At 41.4% G+C, this 26,056-nt stretch overlaps 1 protein-coding gene and 1 long non-coding RNA gene across 2 annotated transcripts; one reads left to right on the top strand and one right to left on the bottom strand.

Annotated features, from left to right (window-relative positions):
- Positions 1-1,749, top strand: LOC121656602. Its single transcript, XR_006013424.1, has 3 exons — positions 1-37; positions 853-1,037; positions 1,456-1,749. It is a non-coding gene; the product is annotated as an uncharacterized LOC121656602 (long non-coding RNA).
- An 888-nt stretch (positions 1,750-2,637) lies between these two features.
- Positions 2,638-24,897, bottom strand: LOC121656588 (C-type lectin domain family 7 member A-like). The gene is made up of 10 exons (XM_042011659.1): positions 24,715-24,897; positions 24,578-24,643; positions 23,057-23,122; positions 22,788-22,901; positions 22,473-22,529; positions 16,196-16,228; positions 15,211-15,369; positions 14,861-15,012; positions 3,317-3,441; positions 2,638-3,234 (listed from the first exon to the last, which is right to left on the bottom strand). Exons 1-10 carry the CDS (start codon positions 24,770-24,772, stop codon positions 3,054-3,056), a joined length of 1,011 nt encoding a protein of 336 aa, XP_041867593.1. The 5' UTR covers positions 24,773-24,897; the 3' UTR covers positions 2,638-3,053.
- Positions 24,898-26,056: the final 1,159 nt, after the last annotated feature.

The raw sequence follows: 26,056 nt of genomic DNA, 5'->3' as shown, positions 1-26,056 counted from the left end.
AAATTAATCATTCATCACAGCTAAAGTTCAGCAGTTGGTGAGGTGGATTCTTCAGAATAGTTCTACTGTCGTGACTTTTATGTTAATGCTAGTAGATCATTTTAATCCTGTATTAATTTGTGTTATGTACATTTATGTAGAATATCAGCTGTACCACTAACATGTCTGATGTTAGCCACCATGCTAACTAGCATAACTCCTCATGCTAGCTTCTTATTTTTGTGATTTAGCTACCACTTATTTTCTTTGTTTTTTCCTTGTTAATTATTTGCTGGTTTTTATGTGTCTCTCATTGTAGTAGTTTGGTCTGTTTATGCGGGTTAATCACTGGTTTCTCATCTGGAGTAATCAGATGAGAAACTAGAGTGAACGGAGCTTAGCATCAGAAACTGTCATGACAGATTTAGTCCAGCAGGTGTCACTGTAGGTATTTTAATTAAACTCACCAGTTTAATTCTTATTGATCAGGATGTCAAATTTGCGTTAAATTCAGCAAATTTTAAACTCTTCAGTTGTTTATTTTTGTTGCTGCTCATTTCATGTTGCAGATAATAATATAAACTTAGGTATTTTCTGGTTGTTTTTAATATTTAGTAGAACTATATTGTCAATTATTTCAGCCAGTTAGTTTTTTTTAACATATTTATATAATTTTATTATTATCTTTAATAATTATTTTTTATTTAATTCTTATTAATCAGGGATTTGCTATAAATATGATTTTAAGTCATATTGTTCATTTGTATTTCTACTCAACTCTACTGGAGTTTGTAGATATTATTGTAAATAGAAAATATGTCACTCCAGCCAGTTAATAAACATGGTTGTTTTTCTATTATTGCTGCTCTGTAGAAGCAGACAGACACCCACCCGTCTATACCAACCCATGTCCAGAAGTATGATCATTAATGACTCTTCATGAGCAAAAAAGAAGACAGAAAACAGTTTGTGTCCTGACCGACACTCAGTGTTGAGCATCAAACCACCGACCAGCTCCCCAAGTGGATTGTGGATCCTCCCCTACAGATCACAAGAAGGTGCGTCTGGTTTAAACATTTAAAACCTCCCCTATAAATCATGACAACACAAGGTGGGTTTGGTTTAAAGTTTAACCTGAATTATTTAGCTAGTTCAGCGAGAGGTAAGGTAACTTATGATTATGTTTTATTTTCTGTATGAGCACAGATGTGTAGTTGGTCTTCAGGATTCTGGACAGTTTGATACATTTCAATTATGAGTCAAAACGCACAGTTTTAGCTTTAGAAGTAATTTTTTCAAAAATTATCAATGAGCTGTTTTTTCAAGTCTGGATACTTCATAATTTAGTTCCTCCAGGACTGATAGCACAATGTTCCTATTGCAAGTATTAACACATATTCGGCCAGTTCTTATTTCATCAGCGTGTTATCTTGATACCTTTATTCTTTTTTTCTTCTGTTTTCTTTCTTTTTTAAGATTTGTAAAGATTGGGATGCAGCTTGTAGCAGCAGACATTCCACTTTCAGAGTCCTGAGGGGAAAGGTAATCAGTGGAGCCGTTCCTGGTTTTCACCAACTACAAGAGACCTAAGAGCAGGATATCAGGAAGACAAAGGACTAAAGGGACATCTAGGTAAGAAAATAAAATATTTACCAATGATTTTGGGAATTAACTTTTGAGTTAGGGATTTTTTCTTTAGAGCCTCTGTCTCCTCATGGGAGGGCACAAACCTACATCACAACCAGGTGGTCACGTGACCATGAACAGCTTGCCGGTGAAAATAAACCCCAGCATCTGTGTTGAAGTTTTCTCCATCAGTTGTATTGATCCTCTCACTCTCATGGATAGAAAAAGATATGAGGTGAAGCTAGTGGCAGAAGGACTTAACGAATGCCCTTTTGTCTATCTGACAGACAGACGCTGAACACATAACCTCCACCAACAAAAAAAATGTTGCTGTTATATTTGATGAAACTCCAGATATAGAGGGGAGATGTGTACTGGTATTAAGTAGTGGTACATCCTCATTGCACCACTAGAAAACGGATTAATCTGGGAGGATCCTGAACACTGTTTTCCCAGAATGCAACCATACTACAATGTCTGTGGTTAAGAGTCTACAAGATTATAACACAGCCAGGACCTTCAGCCAGTTAATACATTGATTTTTATTTACTGTTGCTCTGCGGGACCACACAGATACCCACCCATCTACACCAACCCATGTCCACAAGCTCATTAGTGCCATCGTTAATAAAGAAAACAGACATTTGTTAGAAAATTGTTTTAACTGAACACTCATGTTGAATCAAATCATCTACCGGCTCCCAAGTGCATGTGTGCCACGTATTAAAAATAATCAGGGAACAGATGTGGACATGCTGCCCTCCTCTGGTTCATTTCTTATGCTCTTCTTTTGCATTTTTCTCTCTGAACTCCTTTTTTCTCATGTTTTATATCTATAGTCCTTTTTATTACATTTTTTATACCTTAAACATCTATAAATTTACTTAAGTTACAGCAACGGGAAATAAATATCACAGCTTCTCTGAAACTTCTCAAACCAATGAATAATTTGACCTAAATCCAGATAAATATTTGTAACTTAAGAAAAATCAGAACAAACAGAGTTTATGGATGAAAATAGTTTAATATATTTTACAGGTGATCCTGCTGTTATATAACATTATAACGAGAGAAATAAGAAAAGCAAAAAAACAAACTTTTAGTTTCAGTTACAACAAATGCTGCAGCAGGAAATAAATCTCACTTTTCTGAAACGTCTCACAAAACTAATAAATAATTTTCTTAAATGTGCACAAATATTATTATAGAAAAAAGCAGAGAACAAACATTTTATGGTTAAAAATAGTTTAATATATTTCACTGTTGATCCTGCTGTTGTAATAATAAGAAAATAAAGAAGACAAAGAATGAAATGAGAGTATTTTATGTTTGTTTCAACATGTCTGGAAGGAAAATTAAATGTTTAGCTTTATAAAAACAGCATTGCTGCAGCTTCTGGATCCTGAACTGAGATTGTTTTACAAGCTGAAACTTTAACCTCTTACAGATTAAATTCTTCTAGTTTCTGCTGCTTTCTCACAAATACTTTTTTGAGGGACGTTGCAGTTTCGATCAAACCAACACTTCAGATCAGCAGCTCCTCCTTTCTCCCCCATCCTCGCACAGTCCTCTCCATCAGGATTTTCTCCTTCGAAGTTATCCGGCTCATTGATGCTCCAAAAGCTCAAACTAAGAGATGAAGAACAGAAAGAACAGGTTCAATAAAGTGACTTTGATTCTGGAAATGGACCAAAATGTTGTCAGAACAAACCATGTGTCCAGAGACGATCCGTCCACCCACAACCATCTTCCTTCTTCCTCTGAGTCTGTCAGTCCGATCCAGAACTTGTCCTCAGCTTCCTCCATTTTCTCTCTCAGTCTTGCCTCCAGGAATTTCTGAACAGGAAAGTTGATGAAAATGATTCTGTGAGATTTTTTTGTGCTGAGATGAAGAAACACGAGGATGAGATGAAATAAGTGAGAAGATGAAGCTGCAGCAGTGTTTCATACCTGCTCCTCCCTGCTGTCTATCTTCACCAGGTGTCCTCCTTTAAGTTTACATTCATCTCTGCTGTCCTTCCAGGATGATTTAGTGGTGGTGAAATTATAACACTTTACTCCATGAAGCTCCCAGCCTGCTTCACACTTCAGACATTTCTCATCTTTAAACAGATAACAGCAAAGACTTGAGTGAGTCAGGTGGAAGAAATCTCTGTTCATGTTTGTGTGATTTGGAGGCAGCAGGAGGCGTCTTCTGTCCTGCAGTTACAATCTAACTTCCTGAATCTGTCCGTCCATCAATGTTCCTTTAATCATCATCACAGGAAACACATGGTAGAAAAACTACATCCAGAACTCACTGAGGTTTAGTCCAGGTGGTGGAGATGTAGAAGGACAAGGACATGCTGGAGGTGGTGGACGTGTTGAGAAAACTGTGAAAATGAAGAACAGACAGAGGCTGTAAATAATCCAGATGTAATGAATAAAGAGTTGCACGATGAGACGACCTCACACTGAATAAGACTTAAGACACATTCACACCAAGATAGTCCCGGTGCTTTACGCTAGCGAACAAGGCAAGACAGTTTATTTGTACAGCACATTTCATGTACAGGACAATTCAAAGTGCTTTAAATAAAACAAAGACATTACAGATATTTAGAATAGTAAAAGGCATCAACACATAATCACAATAAAATAATAAATTACATTAAAATGATTAAAAGCAAGATAAGTTAAAGTTACCATGCAGATTTCATGCATAGGCACATGAGAAAAGAAATGTTTTTAACCTGGATTTAAAAATGTCTACATTTGGTGAAAGTTTAATCTCCACTGGCAGTTTGTTCCATTTGTTTGCAGCATAACAGCTAAATGCTGCTTCTCCATGTTTAGTCTGGACTCTGGTTTGGACTAGAACCACACCGCCTGAACCATGTCACACAGTTACAACAACTGCTCACTAGGGGCGTTTATCACCAAAACAACATCTGACCAATAAAAAAGAGACTCTGGGTCAGTGATTCACACTGCAAGCGAACAGCAGTAAACTGCACCAGGACTCACTTTATAGCAAATTGAGACTTTCGGTTTTCAAGCAAACAAGAGTTTGCTTATTTGGTCCACAGCAGTACATTAATGCAGACTCACACTGCTCCAAACAGATCATACTATCCGTGGAAGTTGATCAAGTTTTTTTTAAAACAGACCAAATAAAGCTAGAGGGAAGGCACCTTTAGACTGGTCCTCGTGGACAGTTTCTGGACTTGTTCGCACCAGGATCGTCTGGGGAACTCGGTTCGATTGAGCCTTGTATTCCAAAAAGCGTTGCACTTTGTTGAAGCAGATCAAACCACCTTGCTAGGGGCGATGTTCCCCAAAATGACCACTGGCTTATTTGAATCAGCTGTTTTGAATCAGGGAGATGTCTAAAATCTGCAGGATTGCGGCTCTCAAGAGCCGGATCTGGACACCCTTGATGTTTACCATCTTTACCATCATACTGTACTCCAGTAGCCGATTATACTGCAACAGCTGTGCTGTTACATCAGCAAGGGTCCAATAAAAGTAGTCCAGTAAAATAGTTGGTCCACAACAAGTTTTTTATCCATAAAAACCCATTTTAGACAAAAATTGTGGGGTTTTAAGGGGTTAATATTTGTGGGGACTTTTTAGTTCATGATATCTCCCCTTTAATTATACCAAACACAAATTTACTCACTTTTTGTGTTAATTTCAATCACTTCATACTTATTAAGGCAGTGTCTATTATTACACTTCCAAAAGCTCTGGAGTAGTTGATCCCTGTTTTAGATGTTTCCCTGCTGCAACACACCTGATATGAAGTCTTTCATTGTGGGTCAGCTGCCTGCAAAGGCTCAATGTTGAAGATTATACTAAATATTAAACTCTTAAAATCAAGACGCAGCTTTATGAAGGATGCACTTCACTGTGAGGATCAAAAGATCTGACTCTGATTTGATCACTTTTTTCTTCACCTAATTTCTATGACTTCCTACTTATTAAGGCAGTGTGTATTAATAAACTCACCAGTGACTCCGAGAGTGATGACGGCAGCGACCAGAAGAAGGCTGAGAACCAGCAGCGCCACTCGCTCTGAGGTCACATGACACTTCCTGTTTGACCCGACCTGTTGCTGGCTGCAGTTAGCGCAGACTGATGTGTAAAAAAGACATTAGTAAAAACTCAGTTTTGTACATAAAATAATGTTTTGTTTTTTTGTTTTTTTTGCTTTCAAATTAATTTAATAATATTGCTTCAAACTGTAGAAACACACAAACTAAACATTCAGCTGCAGATTCTGCTCTCCATCAATGGATTTCACTGCAGTTACATTTTTTTTTCATGAAAAACTACGAATCTGGTTTTACAGATCAAAAACTTACGACAAAGTTTCTCACAGGAGTCAGAATTATGGAAATGGCTCATTTTACACTCTTATTTATTTAACAAAAACTAAACCCAAATGCAAAAGCGGGGCGTGTGTGTCCATCACAAGAAGGCAAGTATCTGCTGGTAATTAAATGTAGTTTGATTAATTAATATCAAGTATGGACATGTTAAATGTTATAGCCCAGTTAGAAAAAACTGAAGAAGTATGTCTTTATTATGGAAGGGTTGCAGGAGAGAGCCTCTTATCTCTAAAAAGAACATGGCAGCACAGTTTAGCTATTCTATTCTATTCTATTCTACAGTCACTTAGCAGACACTTCTATCCAAAGCAACTTATATTTGAGAGTAAGAACAACACAAGCAAGAATTCAAACAAGATGGGACGTCATAATTAAGTGGTAGTCAGACTGCTTTGAGTCTAGATGGACCCAGGTGCTGTCATGTAGTGCAAGAGGCAGTATATATATATATATATATATATATATATATATATATATTCATATATTTAGTAAGTCATTTTGTTTAACTGCAAGATCACGATTTCATGCACGCAGCTTATTCAGTACTTGGTTGAACCAAAGAGCTGGACAAATCTTTCTAACTCATTCTGTTGAGTAGAAGAATTAAGCTAAGTGTGGAAATGCTCCTTAAACAGGTGAGTCTTTAGTTTCATAGATCATTCCACAACTGGGGGACAACAGTGGAAAAGAGTCTAGCTACTGGTGTGGCGCCACATTGTGGTGGGAGCACTAGGCGTTTTTCACTGGCAGAGCTTAACTGTGTGAGAGTGTAGCTCTGGATTAGGGAGTGAAGGTAGACTGGAGCTGTTTGGGTTATTGTCTTGTAAGCCAGAAGCAGAGCTTGAATTTGATGCGTTGCAACTGGAAACCAGTGAAGAGCGATTAGCAGCGGAGTGACGTGAGCTCTTTTGGGCTGGTTGAAGACCAGACGTACTGCTGCGTTCTGGATCATCTGCAGAGGTTTAACTGAGCATGCAGGCAGGCCAGCCAGTAAGGAGTTGCAGTAGTCAATGCGTGAAATGACCAGAGCCTGGACCAGGAGCTGTGCCGTGGTTTCAGTCAGGTAGGGTCTGATCCTCCTGATGTTGTAGAGAGCAAATCGGCAAGACCAGGAGACCGAGGCAACATGGTCCTTAAACGTCAGCTGGTTGTCCACTATGACACCAAGATTCCTGGTAGAAGACGTAGGCATAAGTGTGATAGAGTCAAGCTGCACGCTTATCTGTGGCGGAAAGGAAGGATTGGCTGGACAGACAATAAGCTCAGTATTGGACAGATTTAGCAGAATGTGGCGATCTTTCATCCATGCATATTCGTGCTAAAACGATTGTGTCGTCAGGTGGGAAAGAAAGGAAAAGCTGAGTGTCATCTGCATAGCAGTGGTAGGAGAAACCATGAGAGCTAATGACTGCACCAAGTGAGGAGGCGTACAGTGAAAAGAGAAGAGGGCCAAGCACCGAGCCCTGAGGCACCCCTGTTGTCAGCCCATGTGATCTGGACACTCCCCCTCGTCAAGATACTTTGAAGGATCATTCTGTGAGGTAGGACATAAACCACAAGAGGACAGATCCTGAGATGTCAAGCTCCGAGAGTGTGGAGAGGAGGATCTGATGGTTGACCGTGTCAAAGGCAGCAGACAGGTCCAGCAGTATAAGGACTGAGGATTGACATGTGGATCTGGCAACCCGTAGGGAATCAGTAACTGACAGGAGAGCAGTTTCAGTAGAGCGGCCTTGCCTATAGCCAGACTGATATGGATCTAACAGGTTGTTATCTTGGAGGAACTTTGAGACCTTACTGAAGACAGCACTCTCCAGTAGTTTAGACATGAATGGAAGCAGTGAGACCGGCCGGTAGTTTCCAACCTGAGCTGGGTTGGGTGTGGGTTTCTTCAGCAGAGGGATAACCCGACCTTGCTTGAAAGCAGAGGGAAAGACCTCTGACAGAAGACTTCTGGAACAATGTCCTCTGGACAGACCAGACCAAGGTGGACATGTTTGGTCAGGACACACAGCAGCAGATGATTGTTTTGTTTGTTTTTCTTAAAGATTTTGTGGAAACTAGTGGTCTATATCGAGTCCTAGCTTGACAGGAACGTGGGATCAGACAGAAAGGGGATGATATGAAGCAAAGCACTGCTGGCTGGGATTTAAACCTGGACTGGCTGAGGTTAAAAGCTGTAGTCTCTGTATATTAACCAGCTACAGAGACCCCTAGAGATTTTTTTTTTGCGTTACCTTGCAATACTTTTTTGTTCCCTCATAAAAAATGGACCATCTGACAGACACTGATTACACGTCTACGAGAGCGCACACCCTGTTAACACTGTTTGCTCAGTTTCTTTTAGGTAATTCTTGTCTGTATGTGTACCTCTCAGAATGAAGTTAACGTTACACACACATACACCTGACATTATGTCCACATTATTTTATGTTACTATTAAAAAAATAATAATGGGTTTAAATGGGTTTTAACCTCTACAGGGTAGAACCAGGTTATATTTTTCATGATATAGAGGTTATCTACATCACAAGAAAATTTTAAAAACCCCACAGCTCCTCCCTCCAGATGCAGGTAAGCGTGTCCTCGCCTTGCAGGCACACAAAACCACGCCCACCAATGCATATTTAGGAATGTGAACTTATCTGGTGTAGATTTGCTAGTTTCAGACTTCTATTCTTTCCCAGAGTTTCTGATTAAATATTCCTGCAATGTGACAGATTTGTGCTTTTGAGGTGTGTAAAAGTAACACCGGACTTTATTATTTACCTGCTGATCCTCATCTGGCGACAGACAGCAGCTCAGATCGTAGCAGCAGCAACTTCCAGCAACTGCCACAACCTGCCGCAAGTTGAGTTTCCGGAGCTGCTGACAGGCCAGCTAACAGCGCTAACGGCTCAGACTGATACGCTTCAGGACCACCTGGTTCACGTGTAGCTGTGGAGATTCAGGAGTAAAAGTCTTCCACCTCAAAGACACTCTGTGGCGTAGCTGCTTTGTGAATCTCCCTTTGCATCTTGCCAGTGAGCTGAGCTGCTGTCTGTCAATCATTTCTTCCTGCGCATGTTGACCTGCCCACTCTCCGCCCACTGATCATCCAGACGCCTCCCACCCCAATACTTGCAATTTCAGGCATTTTTGAAATTCGGCAATGGGTGGGGTTACACAAAAAATAGGGGGTGTAGTTACACTTTAACCCCTACACAGCGGTTTTTATGTCTTCAGGTCTGATGAGGATGTCGAGCACACGCTGGGTGTATCCTTGCAAAGTTTCACCGCCCACTACAGGCGTGGCATGTATACTACACCGTTTCCAGTGTGCATGGAGATCGTTTTCATGCCTCTGTTGTATAAATACAACTTTTTTAAAACAAAGTTTTGCATGGAAATGTCGTATAAACAGAGCTTTAGATGAGAGACATTTTATCCTCACAATAATAAAAAAATATGTAAAAATGTCGGTGAAGGTAAGTTTAGTGCTCACACTTCCACAGCTACAACTAGATAAACATGCAGAGTAAACAAAACTGACTCCAGATGCAGACATGAAGAGGAAATGAGCTCTGACACTGTGGATTACTAAATTTTTCACAGTTAAAAGACTTCTTTAAAAACTCTTCCTCATTTTCAGTCACTGAAATATTTTCTTTTTCCTTTACTGGCTTTATGATAAAAATAGATCATCTTTTTTTAAACTCTGTTTTATTTTATGTTTAGTGCAGTAAATGGTTCAGAAAGCAGAAAGTGTTAGGTGACATAATAAATTAATTAGTTAAGCACACTTTGTGAATTTTTGTGAATGTAAGATGTATAAAGAGGGTGATGAGTTTTGATCTTGTTCATTTCTTTATGTGCAGAAAGAATCAGCTTCTCTGATGTACTGGTGTTTTTCTGAATTCTTGTCTTTTATTTCCAGGCATAAAACTGGCTGAAAAATCCTGATCGTTACTGAGTACAAGTAAAAACATCTTCTCTTTGCAGCTTATAGAGACTTTAGGGTCATCTTCCTCTTTAACTATTGCAGTATTTTTTTTCTTTTACTTCATTTATCATGGAACTAGACATACGCACATGATGTTTTGCATACAGAGTATATAGCATTAAGCTAATTTGCAACTTGTCCATGGTTGGTTGGGTTGGTTATTACTTACCTGGCAGCTTAGATTTCACAATCTTGACTTCGGAGTACGTGGTGTCATCTGATGATGGAAAATTATCTGCAACACAGAACAGATCTGGAAAATGGACCAAGACGTTTAAACAGTCACACTTTGTGTCCAGAGGTGAGCCGTCCACCTACAACCATCCGCCTCCTCCTTCTGAGCCTCGGTCCAGTCCCGGGGCCTCAGGAACAAACATGGCCTTTGCTTAAAAATCTTGATTCCTCCACGATCCACACACTCATCCAGGTGTACAAAAATCAACTTTACATGGATTTTGCTGCACCTCAATGCAAACCACAAAATACCAAAGCTCTCCTTCATAATCCAAAATATGGTCCCGTATGTATTTTCTGAGGTCAAGAAGGATTTAAAAGAATATTCATGTATTTGAGCATTATTAATTTACATCCCAACAATAAAACACAACCACATGAGAACTAATTCTACCACATTTTATGTCTTTAAAATTATGCAACAACTAAATCCAAAGTAAACTGTTAAGTTTTCTCTGTTTATGCCGCATGAAGACGTTAAACACACATTAAGGACAGATGGACAGGTCAATAAGCTCACCATTGGTCTTTGGTCTTCTGATCTTCACATCAGCGTACGTTACATCGGCTTCAGGCATTTTGCTGCTGTGTGATCAGCTGTAAGTCTTAAAGGGAAGTTCAGCTCAGATAACAGTGTGGGAACAAAAAAAGTTTCCTTCTGTTGCACAATATTATCCTTTTTGGTTTTTTAATGACTCCACCAAGTTCGTCCGTGCTGTCACAGTCAAATAAGACAAATACAGAAACTGTTTAAAATAACCTGTAAATGTTGGAGTTTAATAATAGAGAGTATATAACCCAATTTAAACCATTTTATTACCTTTTTAATTAGGATTACTTGATCATTATCTGAAATCATTCTCTGCACTCCTTCATCTTACGTGAAGATTTTATTTATCTATTTAACGCAGTATCTGGTTTAAGATAAATGTTAAACCATATTTTTCTTCTGCTGTTGAACTTTTGGAAGTGGGCTTAAATTTTTTTTGTTTTAATGTGTGTAAATTACATTATGTTGCGTAATGCCTGAAACACACCACATAGATAAATGTGAAATTAACTTGAAAAAGTGAACTAAACAGATGTTTGGTTGGCTTTAAACTCAGCATTTAATTCTTTTTTCTCTCTCCATCACTCTGAGTGTTGTTACTGTCGGTGGCCTGTCCTTGTGTGTATGCTTGTTTAGTGTCAGTGCTTTCTGTGCATGCGCCCCAAACCCCATATGTGTGGGTATGTAAGAGAGCTTGCCAACTGGCTGCAGTAGGCACCCTCCACCCCCCACCACAAGGCAGGATGCCTCCAGCCCCTGTATGACCCCTGGAGCATGTGGAAAGACATTGAAACCATCATCGACTACAGCACGAGAGATGCTGGATGTTAGGGATGCATGATATCAGGAGAACATACGATAACACTATTAAACGTTCCAATGATGATGATGATGATGATGATCTGTGATAAATTAAACTCAATGCTGCTTTGGACTTTTCTTATACAGAGCTCCACTCACAGCTTCATAGATTTTGCTTCAACGGTGTTAATAGCATTGTTTTGGCTGGTGTTAGATTTTAGTAGCTCTTCTTTTCTTCTTATGAAATAACACAAACAGATCAGATACAGTTGTGTACCTGAGGAAGCGGAGTTTCCATTAATGCCCTGATGTCTAAGTATATAGTAAAAGAAACATTTATTAGTCCCTCAGTGGGGAAATTGCTAGTATGTCTAATATGAAAAAGAGAAAAACATCTCCATAAATCATATCCTTCCCAGGAACTGTGAACATACCGGGGACCCTGCATTTCAGTCACCGGCCCAAACTGTGGAAGAAGCTAATGCTAAATGTCAGACAGACTGATTTCTGTTTTTAAGTCTCTTCTTAAAACATTCATTTTCATTGCCTTTTAATTCAGCCTGAGTTGCTGGCTTTTATTGTAACCTGTAAATGTTTTATTATTATTATTATTATTATTATGGTGGTATGTGTTTTTACCGTGTTGTATTTATTTGCTGACTTACCTTTTGCTGTGTTCAGACATTTGGTCGACAGTGTTGTTTTTAAAGTGCTTTACAAATAAAATTGGATTGTATCGTCTAACGTCATCAGTGCAAATATCCACGCTGCTGTCCATGTCGTCCGAGGTAATTGGGACTTGCAGTAAAGGCGGTGCTGCAAGATGGAGCAAAACAGCTGCGATTTGTTCTTTTCCTGTAGGTGGCAGCATAGCGTGTTTCTCCTGATTCTTGGCACAACTTTCGGCATTTCTTGCAGAGGTCCTGTGTTTGTAGTGTGTCATCTCTCTTGTAACAAAATATTTACAAGAAGCCGACGTGCTATTTTTTTTAGCCTTAAGTTCTTCTTTGTCTAAATTTTTGTCGCTCCTCTCGTTACCCTCCATCACCGCAACGCTGGCTCCATGTGCTCTACTTGCTGCAGCCGTTAGCATCTACATGGAACATCCAGGAGAAGTCCATTTGATTCACCATTGATGCACACGGCGCATGAATGCACAGCATCATTTTGATTCCTTAAAACATGCAAATAGACTAGTTTAGACGATTGCTGTGATATGTAATTTACACAGGTTAATATTGTGATGAAGGTAAATTTTTTATGTTGTGCAGCCCTACCGGATGCCCTTCTGACCTTCTTTCCCAGACCCCCTCAACATATCCTACGTCTCCCTTGCCCCTCAGGATGTCTCCTTAAAATGTGAGGAGAGCTCTGCTGTGCATTGACCCCTGGAAAGTAGTAGGCCCAGATAATGCCCTGGTAAGGGTGTTAAAGGACCATGCTCTAATTTGAACAAGAGCTAGAGAGAACATGATTTTTTTTTCTTTCCTTTAGTTTGATATTCTCCAGCTATAATTTTGTTACCAACCTCAGTTGCTCTCCATCGACCAGCAAATTTGAGACCCGCTGTTTATTCTGTGCTGCCTGCAGGATCCCAGTCCTGCTCTAAGGGCTCTGCTACAACACACACTGTTAGCTGCATATGGCCTCCCAGCTAAACATCCAGGCAGCCATATTGTAAAATTTCAAGAAGACTCAGTATAGTGAGACTGACTGCTCATCATGATGATTGATCTGCTTGAGCTGCAGCCCAGACCAATGCTAGACCGTGCATAGAGACGGAGCTGAATATCTTGTAAACACAGGCCCCAGCAGGATGCAGGGTAAGTCAGGGAAGCCTGTAGAAGCCATCCTCATTGATAAAGCACTAACTAACTAACTAACTAACTAAAACTAACTAATAATGGTCCCAGGCATGGATGGAAGAAATGGACAAAAACGACTAAAGCAAACATTCATCTTTGTTCTTAGTGTTTTAGTAGCGGTTTTTAATTAAATCCAGATAAGAATAATGATTTATGTTAAAAACAGAGTTTTTAATATTTAAAGTTTAATTTACATGAAAGAAAATAATCAGGAAATGCAGATGTGGATGTGCTGCCCTCCCCTGGTTCATTTCTTTTGGTGATGGTGTTTTTATTTTTTTTAATCTTTAAACTATTTATTAGTTTATTCTATAACCAGGGTTCTTTTCAATCATCTTAATTCATTGAACATGTGTATTTACTTGCAGCAAATGATGTAACAGGAAATGAATGTCCCAACTTCTCTGAAACTTTAAAACCACCAGCAAACAATTTCCCCACATGTCGGTAATTATTTGTAACTTAAGAAGAAAAAAGAGCAAACATAACAGTTTATGGATGAAAATAGTTTAATATATGTCAAAGGCCTCCCTGCTGTTGTAGCACATTATGATTAAATGAATAAAAAACAAATCACTTAACATGATTCAGAGTATTTTAAACTATTTTTGTTTCTTTCAACATGTCTGAGAAACTTCAAGTGTTTGTAAATAATATTAATCAGCTGCATAATATCAGAAAATGAGTCTTTCTTTTTATTAAAACCCAGTCTGATCCGGCTTAATTACAGAAGGCAAGGCAGGCTCAAGATGCAAAGCTGAAACTTTAGATGAAAGCTTGAAATCGACATTTAAAAGACTTATAGGGCAATACGATGAACAATCTTTACCCTTCTTTAATAAAAGTAGACTGTGGCTGTAAATGTTTAGATTTATAAAAACAGCATCACTGCAGCTTCTGGATCCTGAACTGAGATTGTTTTAGAAGCTGAACTGAACTTTAACTTCTTACAGATTAAATTCATCATGCTGCTTTCTCACAAATACTTTTTTGAAGAACGTTGCAGTTTTGATCAAACCAACACTTCAGATCAGCAGCTCCTCCTCTCATCCCCATCCTCGCACAGTCCTCTCCATCAGGATTAACACCTGTCCAGTTATCCGGCTCAGTGCCGTTCCAAAACTTCAAACTAAGAGATGAAGAACAGAAAGAACAGGTTCAATAAAGTGACTTTGATTCTGGAAATGGACCAAAATGTTGTCAGAACAAACCATGTGTCCAGAGACGATCCGTTCACCCACAACCATGTTCCTTCCACCACTGAGTCTGTCAGTCCGATCCAAAACCTGTCATCCTCATCCCCCATTTTCTCTCTCAGTCTTGCCTCCAGGAATATCTGAACAGGAAAGTTGATGAAAATGATTCTGTGAAATTGTTTTGTGCTGAGATGAAGAAACACGAGGATGAGATGAAATAAGTGAGAAGATGAAGCTGCAGCAGTGTTTCATACCTGCTCCTCCCTGCTGTCTATCTTCACCAGGTCTCCTCCTTTAAGTTTACATCCATCTCTGCTGTCGTTCCAGGATGATTTAGTGGTGTTGAAATAATAACACTTTTCTCCATGAGGCTCCCAGCCCGCTTCACACTTCAGACGTGTCTCATCTTTAAACAGATAACAGCAAAGACTTGAGTGAGTCAGGTGGAAGAAATCTCTGTTCATGTTTGTGTGATTTGGAGGCAGCAGGAGGCGTCTTCTGTCCTGCAGTTACAATCTAACTTCCTGAATCTGTCCGTCCATCAATGTTCCTTTAATCATCATCACAGGAAACACATGGTAGAAAAACTACATCCAGAACTCACTGAGGTTTAGTCCAGGTGGTGGACACGTAGAAGGAAGAGGACATGTTGGAGGTGGTGGACATGTTGAAGGTGGTGGACAGGAAGGAGGTGGTGGACATGTTGTAGATGGTGGACATGTAGGACATGTTGGACTTGGTGGTCTTGTTTGAACTCCGTTTCCTGACGTGTGTTAAAAAAAGACCTTTTTAAACGGATGGATTTTGTAAACAATCCTGATTTATTCCATAAGTTAGGATTCATTCACACCAGGATAGTCCCCTAGACTCAGGATGGTTGGGGACTCGGTTCAGTTGGGGTGGGGGTGTTCACGCTGCACTAGGACTAATTACGATCTGGGTTTTTAACGATCATAAAAATGAAATGATCCGATTTTCTTGCTCCTTCTCAGTTTACTCTTGTGCTGTTTTCAGTTGCAGATCGGGCTCCGCTGGCATTGTTCAGACTCCTCCCACAGCCCCTGTGTGACCACACACACCTGTCTGCACACCAGGAGAATTGTGAGGGCAGCATGCCGTCATTTAAATAAGGTAAATAACATCAGGTTGTTTCATTTTTCAGCTCTATGAGCGTGGATGGAAGAAATGTTCAGAGACGCAGCCTAACGATGAAGTTCTGATCTGCGATATACAAAAAGACCGAATCCCTTTTGGATGTTTATGTCTTGACTGAATTATTCTACGGAGCTGGTATTTTCATTGAAACAGTGTCTGATGTGTGAAACTATTCTATTCTATTTATAACAATGCATAAGACATATTTATTTATATTTCTAAAAAAAAGTTTCAGGCTTGTAAATGTTTTTGCTTAACAGCTGGTTTACCCACAATGCTTCTTTAGTCCGAATCAGAGTTAATTAGTTCATTCACAGTTTCCCAAACTAAGCCAACTTTCTGCGCAAACAGACCAAGATTTTAAGTGAAACGACTGGTGTGAATGTGCCCTAAAAATGAACCTTGTGGAACGTTTCAAACCTTGACAGTCTCACCTGAGAGATTTTTCTTCAGAGCTTCAATCTCCTCTTTCAGGGTTTGTGGTAAATATTAAAAAACAAAGGAAAAAAATCAGAGGTTAATGTAAAAATAAAATACATCAAATAAAAACTGATAGAAAAAGCAAAGGTCCAGTGGTCTGAATTATAATATGCAAATTTTACTTGAACCTGTTTTATTCATAACTTTTGATTTTCATGAACATGATTTGTAAGGAAATAAGTAAAAACATCCAGCTCATGAATGTCCCAATAATCTCATGAGCCTTACTTTCATAACTGTTATCAGCAAATTTCTAAATTAATCTTGTTTTAAATAGCAGGTGAGGGAATTTTTTTTTTTTTACTAAATTGAACACACACCCTCGGAGTGTATCATCACTGTAACGAACAAGGTGGGACGATAAGTAAAAATACATATTAAACTGATAATTCTACATAATCAGAAGGAAAATAATTTCCTTAGAAATGACATAATTTCCACATCAAAGAGGTTTTATAAATGACTGTTAATGTCTTTGGAAAAACAAAATAAAATTATTACTATCACACAGTTTCTGTGTGTATTGTGAGATTTGGCTATAGAATAATAAAAATGCTTTTGTACTTTCATCTACGATTGTATAAAACCGGTGAACATATGAATGTTTTTTCATTGGCTTTAGATCCTCAGCGCGAAGATTTTTGCTGCTGGTTCAGTTCACAGTAATTTTTAAGACTTATTAAGACATATCACCAACACACAGAACTGTGGACTAATCCACCATGTTGGGGGAGTTAGTCCCATTTATCTTTTTTACCCCTTCCCCTTGCTTTTCCCTCCCCCTCATCTCTTAAAACAAAGTAGTGAGGGGAGAGGAGTGAAAACATTCCCCTAGGAAAAGAAATTCTCCTACTTGATCGTTTTAGGAGTCAGAAGTCGTCGCTAGTTATGATGTCAGGCAACGAGTATCTATGACAACCAAAGGACAACAAACTGATAACAAAGATGTCATCTGCAGCTGTTCAATTTTCAATTATCTTTTTAAATGCCTGCGCTGTGGGCATACTTTTGTGTTTGTCTTCAATAAGACGAAAAACGAGACGTTAATTATAATGTTATACACACTTGAAAGGCTATGCTGACAAACATTAGCCACATTAGCAAACTAATTAATGTTAATGAACGTTATTGAAAAGAAATGAGTGATTTTGACAACAGCCCTATGACAAACAGGGCTGTAAATAAAGGGAAATAAATAAATAATAAATAAATAAATTTTATATCCTTATTGATTCTAAATACATTTATGGGTGTCCTGTCGCCATCTTTGCCGATGAATTTGTGTATGTTTGGGTCCTGGGCTGTCTTCATTCGTAGGGTTGTGTGCCCCCTCACCCTTAGCCCTTCATCCAGTAGAGAATCAAAATAGCCCTTCCCCTTCTGTGAATTCACAAAAACGAGGGGGAGGGCAAAGTGAAAGAAGTAGGTTAAGTAGTAGCCATTGTGGTTTTGTTTTGTGTAATCAGAAAATCAGACAAGATTAAAAACTTGTGTACTTAGCTGCACCAAGAGCTCACAGGAAGGAAATTAGTCAATGGAATTCCATTCTAGCATTTCCTGTGTTGAAGGCAGAGAGAGGATGAGCAGATGGACACGGTAACAAAGCGATGGCTTGGGTGTCTGTAGTAAGACCATAAACTGTATTTAAGAAGATGGGCGGAGCCTCTTTTTAAATGCAGTTTATGGTCTTACTACAGACACCCAAAAAAGATGGGCGGAGCCTCCTCCTCCATGAGCCGCCACCTTATCGTGGTGGAGGAGTTTGTGTGTCCTGACGATCCTAGCAGCTATGTTGTCGGGGGCGCATGCCCCTGGGAGGTTCACCCATGGCAAACAGGTGTCTAGGGGAGGGACCAGACGAAGCGCGGCTCACACAACCCTTATGATGATGAAAAAACAAGGACCAAGGTTTCCCTTGCCCGTACGTGGGTCACCGGGGCCCCCCTCTGGAGCCAGGCCTGGAGGTGGGGCACGGAGGCGAGCGCCTGGTGGCCGGGCCTTTGCCCATGGGGCCCGGTCGGGCTCAGCCCGAAAGGGAGACATGGGCCTCTCCTCCCGTGGGCTCACCACCTACGGGAGGGGCCATAGGGGTCGGGTGCATTGTGAGCTGGGCAGCTGCCAGAGGCAGGGACCCTGGCGATCTGATCCTCGGCTGCAAAAGCTAGCTCTAGGGACGTGGAATGTCACCTCTCTGGTGGGGAAGGAGCCTGAGCTGGTGCGCGAGGTTGAGCAGTTCCGGTTAGATATAGTTGGACTCACCTCGACACATGGCTTGGGCTCTGGAACAACTGCCCTCGAGAGGGGCTGGACCCTCTTCCATTCTGGAGTTGCTCCCGGTGAGAGGTGCCGAGCAGGTGTAGGCCTGCTCATTGCCCCCCAACTTGGCGCCTGTACATTGGGGTTTACCCCGGTGGACGAAAGGGTAGCCTCCCTCCGCCTTCGGGTGGTGGGACGGGTCCTGACTGTTGTTTGTGCCTATGCACCAAATAGCAGTTCAGAGTACCCACCCTTTTTGGAGTCCTTGGGGGGGGTGTTGGAGATCACTCCTTCTGGGGACTCCCTCGTTCTGCTGGGGGACTTCAATGCTCACGTGGGCAATGACAGCAAGACCTGGAGGGGCGTAATTGGGAGGAACGGCCCCCCTAATCTGAATCCGAGTGGTGTTTTTTTGTTGGACTTCTGTGCTCGTCATGGATTGTCCATAACGAACACCTTGTTCAGACATAAGAGTGTCCACATGTGCACTTGGCACCAGGACACTCTAGGCCGCAGTTTGATGATCGACTTTGTAGTCGTGTCGTCGGACTTGCGGCCGCATGTCCTGGACACTCGGGTGAAGAGAGGGACGGAGCTGTCAACTGATCCCCACCTGGTGGTGAGTTGGCTCAGATGGTGGGGGAGGATGCCGGTCAGGCCTGGCAGGCCCAAGCGTGTTGTGAGGGTCTGCTGGGAACGTCTGGCAGAGTCCCCTGTCAGAAAGAGTTTCAACTCCCATCTCCGGCAGAGCTTCAACCATGTCCCGGGTGAGGCGGGGGACATTGAGTCTGAATGGGCTGTGTTCCGTGCCTCTATTGTCGAGGCGGCCAGCCGCAGCTGTGGCCGTAAGGTCGTTGGTGGCTGTCGTGGCGGTAACCCCCGAACTCGTTGGTGGACACCGGCAGTAAGGGATGCCGTCAAGCTGAAGAATGAGTCCTATCGGGCCTTTTTGGCCTGTGGGACTCCAGAGGCAGCTGGTGGGTATCGGCGGGCTAAGCAGAGCGCGGCTTCGGTGGTCGCTAAGGCAAAAGCTCGGGCGTGGGAGGAGTTTGGAGAGGCCATGGAGAATGACTTCCGGACGGCTTCGAGGAGATTCTGGTCCACCATCCGGCAGCTCAGGAGGGGAAAGCAGTGCTCCGTCAACACTGTGTACATTGGGGATGGGGGCCTGCTGACCTCGACTCGAGACGTTGTGAAGCAGTGGAGGGAATACTTCGAAGACCTCCTCGATCCCACCAACACGTCTTCTGATGAGGAAGCAGAGTCTGGGGTAGCTGGTGCTGGCTCGCCTAACTCTGGGGCTGAGGTTGCTGAGGTGGTTAAAAATCTCCTTGGTGGCAAGGCCCCGGGGGTGGATGAGGTCCGCCCGGAGTTCCTTAAGGCTCTGGATGCTGTAGGGCTGTCTTGGTTGACATGCCTCTGCAGCATCGCGTGGACATCGGGGACAGTCCCCCTGGACTGACAGACTGGGGTGGTGGTCCCCCTCTTCAAAAAGGGGGACCGGAGGGTGTGCTCCAACTACTGGGGGATCACACTCCTCAGCCTCCCCGGTAAGGTCTATTCAGGGGTGCTGCAGAGGAGGGTCCGTCGGATAGTCCAACCTTGGATTGAGGTGGAGCAGTGTGGTTTTCGTCCCGGTCGTGGAACAGTGGACCAGCTCTACGCCCTCTTTGGGGTCTTTGAGGGGGCATGGGAGTTTGCCCAACCAATCTACATGTGTTTTGTGGATTTGGAGAAGGCATTTGACCGTGTTCCCCGGGGACTCCTGTGGGGGGTACTCCGGGAGTATGGAGTGCCGGACTCGCTTGTAAGAGCTGTCCTATCCCTGTATGACCGGTGTCAGACCTTGGTCCGCATTGCCGGCAGTAAATCAGAATCGTTTCCAGTGCGGGTTGGACTCCGCCAAGGCTGTCCTCTGTCACCGATTCTGTTCATAACTTTTATGGACAGAATTTCTAGGCGCAGCCGAGGTGTGGAGGGGATCCGGTTCAGTGGCCTCAGGATTGGGTCTCTGCTCTTTGTGGATGATGTGGTTCTGTTGGCTTCATCGGGACGTGATCTTCAGCTCTCACTGGAGCGATTCGCAGCTGAGTGTGAAGCGGCTGGGATGAGAATCAGCACCTCCAAGTCTGAGACCATGGTCCTCAGCCGGAAAAGGGTGGAGTGCTCTCTCCGGGTCTGCGATGGGGTCCTGCCCCAAGTGGAGGAGTTTACATATCTCGGGGTCTTGTTTACGAGTGAGGGAAGGATGGAGCGGGAGATCGACAGGCGGATCGGTGCGGCGTCCGCAGTGATGCGGACTCTGCATCGGTCTGTCGTGGTGAAGAGAGAGCTGAACCAAAAGGCAAAGCTCTCGATTTACCCGTCGATCTACGTTCCTACCCTCACCTATGGTCATGAGCTATGGGTAATGACCGAAAGAACGAGATCTCGAATACAAGCGGCCGAAATGAGTTTCCTCCGCAGGGTGGCCGGGCTCTCCCTTAGAGATAGGGTGAGAAGCTTGGTGATCCGGGAGGGGCTCAGAGTAGAGCCGCTTCTCCTCCACATCGAGAGGAGCCAGATGAGGTGGCTCGGGCATCTGGTTAGGATGCCTCCTGGACGCCTCCCTGGTGAGGTGTTCCGGGCACGTCCCACCGGAAGGAGGCCCCGGGGCAGACCCAGGACACGCTGGACAGACTACATCTCTCGGCTGGCCTGGAAACGCCTCGAGATCCCTTCGGATGAGCTGGTGAATGTGGCCGGGAAGAGGGAAGTCTGGGTTTCGCTGCTTAGGCAGCTGCCCCCGTGACCCGACTCCAGATAAGCGGAAGAAAATGGATGGATGGATGGGCAGAGCCTCCGTGACGTCACTCGTAGGAGGAGCAAAAGTGAAGCTCGTTGGGCGGTTCCTACCATCGCCATCTTGGCAGCGTCACGCCTGCCGTTGCTCCCGGAAAATACAAAAATGAGCAAAGTGGTGGAGCTGATAGGGGGGCTGTGAGCATGACGGTGGATGATTGACGTCTATCAAACTCCAAGCTGCCTGTAGCTAAGAGCTAACTGAGCCAACTCGGATCTAATGTGAGCTAACTGGCTAATAAAGGTAGGTGAGCTAAAGCTAAGCCGGTGTTCTGTCAGTTTAGCATACGCATCAGAGTAGCATACATTACCTTAATGCGCATGCGGGTTAAATTTAGGGTTAGGGCTAGGTGCAGTCGTCAGTTTGCACTATGCGTACGCTGATCTGACAATGTATGCTAAACTGACAGAACAACGGCACTGTTGGCCGGCTAAAAACAGCGTTTGTGCTACACTCTCCCTTCTTGCCGCGGATATTTGATACCTGTCAGTCAAAAAGACACGCCCCTAATTATGCCGAATTTCAAGATTAAATAACATCCAAAGGGATGAGTTAGAAAAGATTTCTCCTCAGATCTTGTGTGATGTCCGATGCATATTCTCTAAAAGTCTAAACTTAAACTAGAAGATGCAATTCCCTTAAGAAGGTGTGATTGTTAAAAGTCTTGCAGCTGCAGCATCTGGTGAAGTTGAAAGCAGTTCAGAAAATGATCAGAACAGGAAGCGCATTTGTGGCCGAAACGATGTAAATGGTGACGGAGTTTTACATTTGGCCACACAGTGGCGCTATTCTGCCAGTTTTTGACCATTTAAAGTCTTTCACCATGAGTCCACTGCCAGTCAAGACTCAATGTTCCAGATTTTAAAGTAAAAATAACTCGTAAATTCTAATGTTTTAATTGTTTAATGTTTAACTCTTAAAGCCAAGATGTTGCATTATTAAAACTGTATAGTTTTCTTTGCTATTATTCTCAAGAGTTTTATTAATTTTGACTTAATTTTTTTCTTTATCTCCTGAAAGAAGTTTAAAAGTGTTGAGAACATGAATACGATCTGTTTGTTTGAAGCTTTATAAAATCCAAATTTATTCCAGCTTCTCTGCATTGAACTGTTCACATCCTGAAACATACTTACCTTTGAGTTGTTTGTTTTCAGTGTGAGAGATCCTTTCCATTACTGAGTTGTTCATTACTGAGTTAAAAACAAAAAACACAACAAAAAGGAAGAAAAAAAGCAGCATTTTCCATTTAACAAAGATTTAGTGAATATCATTCTATTAACAGCTCTGAACAAGTAAAACTATCATTCATAAAGATTACATTAATTTCTCTTTAATGAATCACTTCATTCTCATTATTACATTATTATTCAAAAACATCATCTGTACTGTTTCTTTCTGCTTTTTTATCACTTCATTTAATAGAAATCAGTGTGTATTAATAAACTCACCAGTGACTCCGAGAATGACGACGGCAGCGACCAGAAGAAGGATGAGAACCAGCAGCGCCGCTCGCGCTGAGGTCACATGACGCTTCCTGTTTGACCCGGCTTGTTGCTTTAATCCTGGGTTTTAAAAAACATACACGTACCAGTATCTAAATACAGGGATTTGTTTAAATCTACTTCTTAATTAAGTTTAAATGCCTGATGAATGTGGCTGCAGCTTAGAGAGACATCAGGTTCATCCTGCTTCTTTTCTGTTGCTGGTTAATACAAACCTGGCAGCTCTGATTTCACAGTCTTGACTTCAGGATGTGTGGAGTTGCCTGACGATGGAAAAGGACCTGCAACAGAATGGACACACAAAAAACACAGATTTTATCACTGGGAAGCTTTTGGGACTAATATATATATAATCCATCTCTCTCTCTCTCTCTCTCTCTCTCTCTCTCTCTCTCTCTCTCTCATACATATATATATATATATATATATATATATATATATATAAATGTCACTGAAATCATTAGAATATGGGTTTGCTGACGTGAATGTGATTGTATGATAAAATGGTCTTTACAAAAAGAGATGTGGAGAAATGGAGAACAAGCTGCCAACAATGATGAATAGATATCACTAAGTTTCCTCCATTTTCATGAACAAAAGACAGAAGTCAAGCTTTCAGTGGTTCCAGCTGTTTTTGAGCTTTCCTCTCTAGCCTAACATGAAAAACCGAGCATCAGTCATTCAGGCGTGAAAATTAGCCTCAGTCTGAAATTCCACTCACAAGCAGCGCTGTGGTTTTGTCTTGTTTCTTTCAGTTGTCATAAATCGGTGCCCTCATCTCTAGATGAGACGGTGGTCCACGCTTTTTTCTCCTCGTACCTGGATTATTGTAACTCTGTTTTTGTTGGAATTAGCCAGACTTCCCTCTCACGTCTACAGCTGGTACAAAACGCTGCTGCACAAATTTTACCTGGTACAAACGAGAGCACATAACTCCACTTTTAGTGTCTCTTCACTGGCTTCCTGTTCATTTACAATCCATTTTAAGGTTCTTTTATTTGTTTTTAAGTCTCTTAATGGTCCGTTTTTCTTTGGCTTCACCCTTACATGGCATTACGTGTTCTTGGATCAGCTGATGGGATGCTTTTAACTCTCCCGAAGACATTTTATAAATCCAGAGGAGACGGAGCCTTTTCAGTTTTAGCTCCTGAAATGTGGAATGAGTTGCAGCTAAAATAAGCTCCGTCTCTTGTTGCTTTTAAAGATAAAACACAGAACTTTTACAGATTTCTCTGCCTCCTATCGACGGCTAATCCAGCTTCCATCCTGCCTGCACTGTGAGATCTCTCCAGCCAGTAAAAGGCAGTCTTATCTTGACTCGTATTTCTTTCTCTCTTTCTTTTCCTCTCGCCCTGCGATAACTTATATTTCTTTGTTAAAAGGGGTGTGGTTGCCTAGTTGTTACAGCAGTGGGCTTGAGTCTGGAGGTCCTGGGGTCAAGTCCCATGGGCTTATAACTCCTTGGCTAACCGGGTGTGAGTACTCATCTGTGTCTTAATCCTTTACCTGTTGTATGTACTTGTGTTATTTTAATTTCCTCTGGCTCCTTTGTTGTAATTTATGGATGTTTTATTCTATTTTTTCTCTATCTGCATTTTAATCCTTGTTCTTAATTTGTGCTGTTTTTAGGCTCTTTTCTCTCCCTCACACTTATTGTACAGCAGTGTGGTCAGCTGTCATGTGGTTTTAAAATTGCTTTAGGAATAAAATAGTATCTGTTGCTGGTTATTACCCACCATGCAGCTCTGATTTCTCAATCTTGATTTCAGAGTAAGTGATGTCATCTGATGATGGCAAAGCATCTGCAACAGAAAACACGTTGATTTTACCACCGATATGATCTTTAGATGTAAAGATAAATAGATCAACTCACCTTTGGCTGTTGTTTTTTTAAACGTCACATCAGTGTATGTTATATTGTCTTCAGACATTTTGCTGCTGTGTGACCATCAGCGAGTCTCAAAGGGAACTAAAGCTGATAATTTACTGCAGGTGTGAATAAATGTTTCCTCACAACATGCAGGGAGGGCTTTGTGAAGCTTCCTTTGCATAAAATGAGCCTTTAAAAAAACAATGATACAAGTTGATTTCAGTGTGTTTCTTCTTTTCAGGATCAGATAAATTAGTGTAACAGGATTTTTAATTTCAGTAAAGGTCAGAGTTATAAATATTTAATCTATTGTTAAGTTTGTGTTTCAGAGGAAGTTCAAGGCATCTAACAAGTTAGTCAGTGCAGTTGGAGACAAAGGAAAATATAGACATTATGTTAAAGTAGCATAAAAATGTAAGTGGTTGATGGTTTGTGTTTAGCTCAACCAGGTGAGAAGCCACCTAATGTTAGTAAATGTTCTTTATACAGCCCTTTTCAAAAGGATATATATATAGAGATATATATATATAAAGCACTTCCCAGTAATAAAAACACATAAACATACAATGATTCATCACTGCCTGGTCAAAAAAAGAGTCACCACCTGGATTTAACTAAGTATATCAGTAGATGCCTCCTACAGGATAATTACTGCAGGGTGATAATCTTTTAGCTGCAACAAGTTGGCTGCAACTGATGGGTAGTTTTACATTTCCTAAACAACCATGTGGAGAGACACATCCCGTGGTCATGTAAAAGATGTTTGTCTGGATAAGAAGAGTCAGATAACTGGCATGCATCAAGTCGAGTCGTGTTACATAAGAATAAACCTTTAAATTAACCAGGAAATGAGAGAAAAGGATCAACGATCTTTCCTTTGTTTGAAAACATTTCAGAGAAAAAACACAAATCTGAAAAGTACTAATATCAATAGTGAGAATTTTTAGCTTTTTAAATGAAGGAATGGATGATTAGATGAGTTGGACTTGTTATTCTAACAAAGCGTTTCTTTAAGGATGTAAATCTGGAGTGGTTGGAAAAGTATTTGCCCAAACTTTAATAGAGCGAGCAGGCAGTTTGTGGTGATCAGGTAGCTGACCCTCCTTATTTTACCCATTGATTTATTACCTTTAGAACAAACTCTAATTCTATATAATCTATATATAATATAGTCTATATAATATAAAAACTTAAAATAAAAACATGCAAAATCCAGTTTAAAGACACACAATGTAACTTTCCAACTATAAAACTGGTTCCACGACTTGTTTTATGACACAGTCAGTTATGTGCATTTCTGTAGCCCCAACGCTGTTAAACTGCATTATGCAACTTTTTTCTCCAG

This window comes from Melanotaenia boesemani, chromosome 17 (genome assembly GCF_017639745.1).
Source record: "Melanotaenia boesemani isolate fMelBoe1 chromosome 17, fMelBoe1.pri, whole genome shotgun sequence".
In the NCBI taxonomy this organism is placed as follows: domain Eukaryota; kingdom Metazoa; phylum Chordata; class Actinopteri; order Atheriniformes; family Melanotaeniidae; genus Melanotaenia; species Melanotaenia boesemani.
The sequence above is the reverse complement of the archived record's forward strand: the minus strand, read 5'-3'. Positions and strand labels throughout refer to the sequence as shown.